The 12,016-nt window shown below is 38.1% G+C and overlaps 1 protein-coding gene across 1 annotated transcript in view; it reads right to left on the reverse strand.

Moving 5' to 3' along the window:
* LOC150076159 (synaptophysin-like protein 1) overlaps nucleotides 1-12,016 on the reverse strand; it is an 84,006-nt gene that overhangs the window by 25,549 nt on the left and 46,441 nt on the right. Inside the window, exon 4 of the mRNA XM_090387725.1 lies at nucleotides 493-691. Within this exon, the coding sequence (XP_090243851.1) occupies nucleotides 493-691 (199 nt within the window). The remainder of the gene's footprint in view (nucleotides 1-492; nucleotides 692-12,016) is intronic.

Genomic DNA, 12,016 nt, shown 5'->3' on the forward strand with positions numbered 1-12,016 from the left:
AAAATTAAAAGAATTTTTAGTACAGAAAAATGATTTTGTTGAACCTGGCAGTTTCAAAATATTTTTCACACTAAAGGGAGGTCTACATGTCACTAAAGTTTGAAAACCACTGTCTTAAGGAATGATTATATGAGGTATATACAATCTTTATCAATTTACATGACATTTTGATTTTACTGAAGTTAATTATATAGCGATAGCTTAATTTTATTAATGTACCATGAAGAAAATCAATTTCTCACTCATAATAACAAATATTGCTGGGTCTTTTTTGGCCATAAAAATAACTACAGTATAGCAAAAGAAAAAGAACAGGTGACTCATGATTACTCACTAGGACTTTTCCTCCCGTATTAGTTAGGTGTGGGAATTGTGTGGAAAGGAGATAAGTGGCTATCCATACAGTAAGAATCAGAAGCCAAGTGATTGATCACGATAAGAAAAAGATCAGCATTTATAAAATAAAACAGAAGCTAATAAATTAATACTTACAACTAATGGCAGTATCCGGTTTTCTCTGTACAACACATGAAAGAATACATAAACAATGATGACTATAAGTGTATACATAAAAGAAAGAACGCCCGTTGCTACAAAGAATTCTGCTGAGCTTGAGAAATCAAATGGAAGCTTAATATCTTCATCGAGTCCAGAACAATCTCTATAGGTTTTTAAGGGATCATTACGTTTACTAAAATAATTAAAAATAATTTTTTTTAAGAAACTCGTAACTGCATCAAATTATAAACCAATTTAAATCAGAAACTAACGTCTTAGAACAAAAAACTAATTTTCAAAAATCCCAGAAACAGATTAACTTAAAAATCATAAATTTTATGAAACTTAAATAAAGCAGCATTTTATATAAATAATTAAAACAGAATACAAAATTCCAATAGTAAAAGAAATATTCCACAAGCAGAATATTTCTTTTAATATTGGAATTCTGTTAATATTTTATTCATAGTGTAAATAATTATACAGTACACTACATATAACCAAAGTCAATGTGTTGTGATACCTTTAATTTAGTTAAATTTAGTGTTAATGTCAGTTCATTTATCATACCACAACATAATAAATATTGTGGTATGATAAATGATATTAAATGTGGGGCATTAATTCAACTTGACCTAGATGCATTTTTGTATTGAGAGAGCACTGACTGTCTTTGCAAGTTCCAGCTGTGAATTACAAGCTCCAAAAAAGCATAAGTGTTTTGCTATTTTATTTACTTAATTGTCATATTAAATTATGCTTTATAAGTAGCTTTATAGTTCCAGTTACACTCGTTATTTTTATTTTAGATAGAGTTTTTGTAGGTTACTACTTAATATTGTATACGTAAAACCATTGTTACATTTGAATCTTGCAGCCATTGTTTTCATATAGAGTGAGCGGTAGGGAATTTAAATTTTTTTTAATTGTAGTAAATAGGTAGCTCTAAAGTAAAACTAAATAGCGTAATACATATTACTGCATTTAGGAATCTATTAGATAGTGTAGTATTGATAATTAATAAATTAAATTCATTAATCTTATTAATTTTCATTGTTAATTTCAATATCATGCCCCAGACTAGAGCAGCAAAGCAACAGGCACAAAGTAGCAGGAGTGCTGTGACTCGGGGGAGAACCAAGGGGGGCGATTCTCCAACGCATCACAGCCTAAAAAAAAAATGTGCAACTTGTGAAATGTTTGTGGAACTCTCTGGAACAGGACATGATCTAACCAAGGAGGATGTCTTTATCTTCACTAGGTGCAGAGAGTATTATGAAATTATGAGCCAACTCAGCATTCTGATGGGAGCATGAGTTTGAAGAGTCGGGTAGAGGCCCATGAAGGTAATAAAATGGGGGACCCACCAAGCTCCCAGCTGCCCAACTCAACGCCAGAGCTCACTCTTGTGCATCAGACAACACAGTGACAATCTCCAAGGCAGAATGCTGTGGTCCCACAGGAGTCAGTTATTGTCGGTGACTATTGTCAGGAAGACAGGAAATATATTGTGTAAAAAGGATAAGTGAAATAGGACCAGAGTATGTCTGCAAGGGGCAAACGTTGATGATGTTGTAGAACAGATATAATTTTTTAAGGGCACAAAGGGTGATACTGTTGTACATTTTGGCGCTAATGACATTAAGAGTAGGAGATCTGCAGATTTACTTAACAAGTATATGTCAATGATGAAAAAAAGTCATGAGTTACGGTTAATTTTGAAAGTGACTGCAATTCTGCCCAGACACGATAGGAGGGAGTATATGATGAGAGCCTTGTCAACTAATTCGGCCCTGGAAGGATTGTCCAAGGCTCATGGGGTAGAAATTTTCCAGCATGGTCTGTGCTTCTTAACAGGAGAGACTGCTTCTACAGGAATGAGATACACTTAAGTAGAAGGGGTGCAAGAATGTTTGCTGATGCTTTTGAGGCAGCATTAGGTGGGTCAGATAGCTGCTAGCTTGGGGAGATTCACACAGACTAAAAGATTAAAAGCAGCCACAAGCAGAGGTGAAAGTGATTCTTGCACTTCTATTAGAATGAGCAATGGCCTAAAGGGCAGGGTGTGGGGGTTTCAAGGACTGGTGGGGTCCTCATGAAACAAATAAATACATGGGCTATATTAGGATAACTAAGAATTAGAATAGGTGCATGTATACTTGCACATACACCAATGCTAGGAGTACCGTAAATTGGAATTTGGAATTTGGAGAGTACAATGGGTACAGAAAGGGAGGAGGGGTTATACTGTTAACTAAGAGAAATATAAAATCAAAGGAAGTGCATGCAGTTGCACTTCCTTAAGCACTGGGAAAGCAAAAAATGAGAGTAGGTATGTATTATAATGGGAAATTTTAACACTAGTCCACTAGCAAGACTTTCGTGTATTAAATGACTCTTTTCTGCAGCAGCATGTTCGTGAGGCAACCAGAGAGTGTACGACTCTTGATCTGGTTTTCAGCAGTGATTTGTGCATTAAGAATTTGCAGATTAAGGAACCACTAGGTAGCAGCAATCAGTGTACCGATGTGGGATTTAATCAAGGATATAATTACAATTAGGGAGTAAAGGGAAGGGTTTTTGCTTCCGTAAAGGTGACTACAGTGATCTCAGAGATTTTTTAAGTTCTATACAGTGGGACCAACCGATGATGTTACCAACAGCAAATTCTAAATGGGATGCATCCAACAAATTAATCTTGGAAGCTACTAGGCTTTTCAGACTTGTTAAGGAATATTGTTCAAGGTTTAGGCCTAAATAGAGGTCAGATGAACTAATGAGATTCGTGGCAGAGAAGAAAAATGCATGGGATGCATATAAATTATCAGGCGACATAGAAGCCAATGGCAGATATAACCTAGTCTGTAATCAAATCACAAAAGAGATTAGACAAACGAAGGCAGATTACAAGAAATCTTTCGCAAATGATGCTAAGAAAAACAGCAAGGACTTCTTAACTTATATAAATTGTAGAAGGAAGGGGATCAATCAGATGGTCCACTTGATATCGATGGTTCGACTGTTTATTACCCTGTTCAGATTGATTGGGTTTTTAATGGCGCATTGGCAACTAAGGCCATAATGCTGCAAGAAAATCCTGCTCAGATAGCTGATAATCTAAATGAGTATTTTGCATCTACATTCACACATGAGTTATTAAGGGAAGAAAATTCCAGAAGTTTATGAAACGGGGTGCTTATTGATTTTGTACTAACTGAGAAAAAAGTGGAGGACAAATTGTTGAAGTTAAACATAAGGCACCTGGGATCTATCCAGTTTAAGGAGGCAGCAAAGGAAGTAAGCAAACCCTTAGCCAAAATTATGAGAGCATCCTTGCACTCAGGGGAAGTAACCATGGACTGGAAATATGCAAATATATCCCAAATTCACAAAGGGGGATCGAATGGTGACACAAGTAATTACAGACCAGTTAGTTTAACTTCTGTTCCGGGGAAATTAATAATAGAGTCACTGGTTAAAGTTGCATTGTAGGATCATCTAGACAAGAATGAAGTAATAATTCAGACAAAGCATGATCGTTGTTAAGGGAAAGTCTTGTCTGACAAATTTGATTGGATACTATTATGTGGTTACAAAGGAACTGGATGCAAAAAATAATTTTAATATCATATTCTTGGATTTCGGGAAAGGTTTTGACACTGTTGCACATGGAAGAGTATTATACAAATGGGACCAGTATGCTATTAAGGGTAATTGGCTACAATGGATAAAAGGGCAGTTGAGTAGGAGAAGACAGAGAGTGGCAATCAATGAATGCTGCTCTTTATGAACTAATGTTATTAGTGGAGTCCCCCAGGGTTCGGTGTTGGGCCCACCGTTGTTTTGAATATTTATCAATGATATTGATGAAGGTATATCAGGCTTAATGTTGAAATTTGCACATGATACAGAGGTTGGCAGGGTTGTTAATACATTAATGGCAGTGTGTTACTGCAAGAGGATCTAGAAAATTTGGTAAGATGAGCTGAGAAGTGGCAACTGAAGTTTAACAATGATAAATGCCAAGTACTGCATATGAGTAGAAGTGACCCCCAGAGAAACGTACCAACTGTGTGGTACTACACTCAGGGTTGTGGAGAATGAAAAAGACCTGGGAGTAATTGTACAGTTAGATATGAAGTGTTCTGAGCAGTGCAAACAGGCTTCCAGAGCAGGTCTTGGGGTCTTGTGAGTGATATACAGGAATTTTGCTAGTAAGGAAAAGGAGGTGATTATCCCATATCTTGTATACTTTTTTTTTTTTTGTTAGTTGTTGGTGCATCAGCTTCTGTGGCCATAATGCACCTCCCAAAGTTTTTGCATTTTACTGTGATCCAAGCCTGAGGCGGAATTCGAACCCGCAACCTTTGGGTTGCCAGGCAGGCACTTTACCCACCTGGCTAGCCCGGTCGGCTCTTGTGTACTGCGTACAGGTCTGGAGGCCACATTTTAGGAAGGATGTAGAGTTGCTTGAGCATGTATAGAGAAGTGCAACAAGATTGGTGAGGGGACTGAAGAGGTCCTTTTACCAAGAAAGGCTTAAGTTCTGCAAATTGCAGTGGCTGGAGACTAGGCACCTGCAAGGTGATCTTGATTGAGGTGTATCAGGCTCAACCCTTAAATAGGTTGAGCATGTTGAATTCTGATGGGATTCTTCTGCTTGCTCAGATTACAAAGCTGAGGGGGCATAAATTCAAATTGAGAAAAGACAGTTGTTGAATAGATGTGCAGAAATTTGCCTTTAGTCAGAGGATGGTTAATTGCTGGAACAAACTTCCATCTTTCATTGTGGAAGTTGATAGTGTAAATAAATTCAAAGAGGAACTGGACAAACTTTTACAGGGAATGGACATGAAAAATTGTTGGGTTTTTTTTTTTGGCTGATAATACATAAGCACATACACTTGCTTTCTTGCATCATATGCCTCCATTACTGTGTGTGTGTGTGTGTGTGTGTGTGTGTGTGTGTGTGTGTGTGTGTGTGTGTGTGTGTGTGTGTGTGTGTGTGTGTGTGTGTGTTGTTTATTGGCACATTAGCTACTATGGCTACAGTGCATCTGCTTCCATTACTATTAATCTAGTAGCAGTGAGTATTACCTTGCTAAAATTCATCAGAAGTGCATCACATTGTCAATTAAAATATATATAAATTTTATTAATTTATTCTATGTATGATAACAAACAATTCGCAATGAACACAGCTGTGTATTAAGTTTTCTGACGAAGCCAAACCTAGTGGAACCAAACCAATCCACCTTTTCAATTTAATGTACACTGATAATTTTCTCTCTAAATAACCACTCATATACCATGTGGATTTTTAGTTAGTTTATTTAGCCTATTGACTAAATGTACTATACCATTAACATCAGCAGAGCCATATGATGCAAGAAAGCAAGTTTATATAGCATCAGCCAAAAAAAAAAAAAAAAAATCCTGCCCATTTCATCCATCCATTCACTCCAAATGGTTGTCTAGTTCAGCTTTGAATTTATTTAAGCGATCAACTTCTACATCAGATGGAAGTTTGTTCCAGCATTCAACCATCCCCTGGGAAAGGCAAATTTCCGTGCATCTATTCTACAACTGTCTTTCCTCACTTTGAATTTATGCCCCTAAGGTGCAGAATCTGAGCAAGAGAAGAATCCCATCAGCACTGAGCTTGCTCAAACCATTCAAGGCCTTATACACCTCAATCAGATCACCTTGCCCAAATTAAAACGTGAATTAATCAAAAATATGATAAATTAGGTAACATTTTGGGAACCTTGCCAAAACCTATCATCAGACCATATTTGGCTATACTGTTAACAGCCTCCTGCTTGCAGAATGTCTAAGTCACCTTCATTCAGTAAATATTATCTAACTTCAACACATTACTTAATTATACAGTACATTTAATCAATAGACTAAATAAATAAATTATCTTTATTCCTGTCACAGAAGGTTGCCAGGGGTTTATATATTAAATGGATATTACATAGAAAAATGATACATGGAGAAACATAGTATATAAGTAACAAATAAAGGTTTGTTTGGTTTGGTTTTTAGGAGCATTAGCAACTAAGGCCATATTGCTCCGGGATATGCGGTGGTCATTCCCTGACCTTTCTGCATCCTCCGTATTTAGTGGTGACGGGCTTGAACTCCGGTCTAATCAAGAAGCGTGTGCTATGCACTGCTGCTCCTTCCCACCTGGCTACGGAGGCGCCCTACAAATAAAGGAAAATAAGAACAAAATAGCATATCCTGTAATGAAAGGAAGGTACAACAACGAATTGTGTACGGGGGAAGACTTAAAAAAAAAAAAATCTATGGAGCATTGTAGCAGATACAGACAGTTCCAGTAGAGTATATGACAGGTTACCAATCCGTAGCTGAAAGTGCTGAAGTAAGATGCAAAGCAGGTGTTAAATGGCTTAGCCAATGCAATTAGGATGATGAGTCAGCTGGGGAGTTTGTGGTGAGGAGCACATTGCACCTATAAGCTGCATTGGCAGCAAATGGGTGGAGGTCAGCACCGAGTTCTTTGATATAGCCAAGCATCCGATTCTGTAGGAAACGGTCTAATAAGGGCTCACATCTGATGAGTATGGGCTTGGCACACCCAGGATCCTGAGCTGGATATCATCATTCTTCTTTTCTTGGTGATTCCCTTCTACTTCTCTCTCTCTCTCTCTCTCTCTCTCTCTCTCTCTCTCTCTCTCTCTCTCTCTCTCTCTCTCTCTCTCTCTCTCTCTCTCTCTCTCACACACACACAGAGTAATTCAGAATTTTTTTTTTTTTTTTGGCTGGTGCAGCATAAGCCTCAGGCTTATGCTGCACCATACAGCTAATAATAATAATAATAATAAGGCAAGTCTGTTGGATTGCACAATTGAAGTTATTATTATTATTAATATCCATATGATGCAAGGAAGCCTGAGGCTTATGCTGCACCAGGAAAAAAAAAAGTTCCCAAGTAACCCTGAGAGAGAGAGAGAGAGAGTCAAAAGTAGAAGGGAATCACCAAGAAAGAGAAGAATGATGATATCCAGCCCAGGATCCTGGGTGTGCCAAGCCCATACCCACTAGATGTGAGCCCCCGGGTTAAATTGGCATTGATCTTAAATGTTTCCGGTTGGGGGGGGGGAGGAAAGACGCACCATGAACACATGTCCCACATACTGAGCTACAATATAATGCCCATGACCATTTTAGCAGTGAATACTAGTCTTCTGTCTTCAACCAGTTTTAGCATTAGCATTAGTTGAGCCATATGATGCAAGAAAGCAAGGTTATATAGCATCAACCAAGAAAAAAAAAAAAAAAAAAAAAAATTCCCATTTCACCCATTCAGTCACTCCAAATGTTTGTCTAGTTCAGCCTTAAATTTATTTAAACTATCAACTTCCATGACAACAGATGGAAGTCTGTTCAACCAATCAAGTACACACTGGCTAAAGGCAAACTTCTGCACATCTATTCTACAACTGCCTTTCCTCAATTTGAATCTATGCCCCCCTCAGGTTGTTATTCCCGGCAAGCGGAAGCATCCCAACAGCACTGAGCCTGCTCAAACCATTCAAGGCCTTATGCAACTCAATCAGATCACCTCACAGGTGCCTATTCTCCAGATGCTGCAACTTGCAGAACTTAAGCCTCTCTTGGTAAAAGCAACCCTTTGTTCTCCTCACCAATTTCATTACCTTTCTCTGTACTTTTTCTAGCAACTCTACATCTTTCCTAAAATGAGGCCTCCAGACCTGTACACAGTACTCAAGGTGTGGCCTGACCACTGCCTTGTACAAAGTGATAATCATTTCCTTGTCCTCTGCTAGCAAAATTCTTATATATCATTGACAAAACTCCATGACCTACTCTGGCAGCCTGTCTGCACTGCTCAGAGAACTTCATACTTGACTGCACAATTACCCCCAGGTATTTTTCATTTTCCATCTCTCTGAGTGTAGTACCACACAGCTGGTACATTTCTCTTGGGTTACTGCTACCCATATGCAATACTTTACATTTGTCAATGTTAAAACTCCAGTTGCCACTTCTCAGCCCATCTGCCTAACTTTCCTAGATCCTGTTGAAGTAGCAAACTGTCTTTACTATCATTAAAAACCCTGTGAACCTTTGTTTCATCTGATTTATTACTACTCTCTGATGTCCCACTCAATCAACCGTCTATCCATTGCAGCAACTTGCCCTTAATGCCATACTGCTCCAATTTGCACAGCAGTCTTCCATGTGCAACAGTATCGAAAGCTTTCCTGAAATCCAAGTACATGATATCAAAATTATTTTTTGCATCCAGTTCCTTTGTGACCATATTGTAGTATCCAATCAACTTGATCAAACAAGACTTTGGTTCCCTTAGCCACTGATGAGTGCCTGGGTCTGCTTACTACCTCCTTTAATATAACCACCTGCCCCAGGTACCTTTTTCATGTTTAACTTCAACAATTTCTCCTCTGCTTTGCTCTCCATTATTTTAAAATCATTTGGCTCCCTGTTAGTTTAGTAAATTTCTGTCCTCCCCTTCCTTACAGAATTACTCGTGTGTGAATGTAAGCACAAAATACTCATTCAGTTTGTCAGTTATCTGAGCAGGACCATCAACGGTCGAACCATCAACATCAAGTGGACCAATCTGATTCATCCTCTCCCTTCTACAGTTTAGATAAGTAAACAATTCTTTGCATCCTTTACCAAGTTCTCATAATCAGCCTTCGCTTGCCTAACCTCCTTTGTAACTTGATTACAGACTAGCTTATATCTGCCGTAGGCTTCTGTGTCACCTGATAATTTATATGCATCCCACGCATTTTTCTTCTCTGTCATGAGCCTCATTAATTCATCTGACATCCATTTAGGTCTAAATCTTGAAGAGTAGCCTCCTTGGTCCAAGTTCTTGTGCCACTGCTGTTGTAGTCTGAGAAAATTATATCTGTGAGTGGTTACATTTTACAAACCAGTATTCCTCAACATAAATACTCTTCGCATTAGTGTGGGAACCCAATGCCAAGATTTCAGCTCCATACAGGATTCCAACATAGAGGAAGATGGTTATCTATTTGTGAGCTAGCACTGGTTCATCGATGTGGAGGAGTTGGCATTTCACTAGCCAGCACAGCCAACAGAATTTAGTGTTTTTTTTTTTTTTTAATATCATCGCAGAATCGTAACTTGGGGTTGAAGACAATGTCTAAGTCTGTGTGCATGGGTGCATTTAGTATCTGGGATCTCCAATAGTAGCTATGGAATGTGTTGGATTATTTTTCAGTGAGAAAATAATTTGAGCCAATTTAGACATTGATGGAGAGCTTGAAACATTTAAGAGAGTTTGAGGTCACTGAGAATTGCACTAATGTTAGCATTCATATCTGTCACCTTGTCTCCAGGATTGGTCAGGTCTAGTTAGTATCTTTAGATACTATGCTGATGATCTTAGTTAAGATCATCAGCATAGCACATGACGTTGGGCCTGTTCTCAATGAAGGTACGATGATGGCTATGAATAAAATTCCAGAAAGCATCCCCCATGTACTCCCGAGGTTCTTGGGAGTACATGGGGGACTCGTTAACATGGACTTGTTAGCATGGAGCATTATGGTTCTGTTGTGAAGAAGAGCACTGATGAACCATAGCACATCCCCATGAATTTCAAAATATTGTTCCAAGAGGGTGATGAACGTCAAGATGTGGATGGTGTCAAAGGCTGCTTAGAGGTTAAAGTAGGTGATGGCCATCTCAGCATCTTCCTCAAAATCTCAAAGGATGGCAGATTTAGTGACAGCTAGTTTGGTAATGGTAGATCTACAAGAGACCCAACATAATGAATCCACGGAGGACAATGCAGTATTTGGTGAGTTAGGATAGGAAGCAAGACTTTCCCCAAAAGCTTTAGGAGACTTGAAGAACTGGCCATTGGTTGGTATTCCACAGAGATGGAAAGTGGTGTTGGGAGAAGATTTTATTAAATATTATGGTTATGGTGTCAGAGGTAAGAGCTAAGATATTTTAGCATAAATTGGGGAATCTTATCATCCCCATTGTAGCAGCCAGGGATAAGAAATTAATTGCAATGATTAACTGCTACTTCGTTAACCTCATTGTGCCCAATGAGCCTGTCAGATTAACATTCTCACAACATTGTAGTTGATTGGAAGTCTCTCGCTGGCTAGCTATAAAATCCATCAAGTGGTCAATATCAACCCTTAATAATACTGTTGATGGACAGGAGTTACACACAGCTTTGCCTTTCTTGAGAGTTGCTTCTAGATACATTAATTAATTAATCTTTATTGTACATAAAGGTACAATACAGTGTACCCATCACAGCATGCTGCCAAGGGTTTCACATGGATGAATATACAGGTGACCCCTGCTTAACACTGATAATTTGTTCCGGAAAAACAGAGCACTAAGTGAATCTGCACTAAACTGTTGCTGTTGTTATTTGGTTTTTAGGAGTATTAGCAACTAAGGCCATGTTGCTCCAGGGATATGCGGTGGTCATTCCCTGACCTTTCCGCATCCTCCGTATTTGGTGGTCACAGGCTCGAACTCCGGTCTAATCAAGAAGCGTGTGCTATGCACTGTTGCTTCTGCCCACCTGGCTACAGAGGCGTCCCGCACTAAGCGAGCACCGCATTCCCATAAGATAACGTGTATTTGCGAGTTGCGGTCAGTGCCATAAGATATTTCCTAATAAATAATACACGGTAATGAAAAGATGCACAAATGTCAGTCAAAATATTTAAAATTCAAATATTTGTACATATGAGTTGAGTTGCTTGGTTTTTAGGAGCATTAGCAACTAAGGCCATATTGCTCCGGGATATGCGGTGGTCATTCCCTGACCTTTCCGCATTCTCCGTATTTGGTGGTGACGGGATTTGTACATATAAAATATTCTGCATTACATATGTATATAATTATGTGGTAACTACTTACATATCAAAATTAAACTTAAAATCATGAATTTAATTGATCTAAATTGATTTAATTTAATTGATGAATTTAATCATTAAAAATGTGTCGATTTTGGGTTGTACTTTGGCCCTCTTCCTGGTAAACTTAAGGGGTTTTAATTTTAAATCCCCTGCAGCGTTACCACCCAACAATAAAGCTTTGAAATCTGGTATGTTTTTTCTTCTTTCAATATGAAACTTCTTTTAGGCATTCATTTCCAAAAAAGTCCTGCTTCATCTATGTTAAAAACTTCTTGAGAAGTATAACACATAATACCCTTCTTCAATCATTTTAACAAGTTATATTTTTAAAGTTTCGGCTCCTTGATCTGCACTTGCAGCTTCTCCCTGGATTTTAAATCTTTTCAACCAGCCCTTACTAGTTTTAAATGGTTCCACATTTTTTTTTTTTTTTTTTTAGGTGAGTTTTCTTCAGATCATCATATAGGCTAATCTCTCTCTCTCTCTTTTTTATAATATTTAACTTAATTGAATTCTGCATTGGATATTATCTTCAATAAAATTAGTTCTGCACAAGTCTCTGCATCTCAATCCTA

This window comes from Mastigoproctus giganteus, chromosome 13 (genome assembly GCF_048544385.1).
Source record: "Mastigoproctus giganteus isolate SK-2022 chromosome 13, ASM4854438v1, whole genome shotgun sequence".
NCBI classification, from domain to species: Eukaryota; Metazoa; Arthropoda; class Arachnida; order Uropygi; family Thelyphonidae; genus Mastigoproctus; species Mastigoproctus giganteus.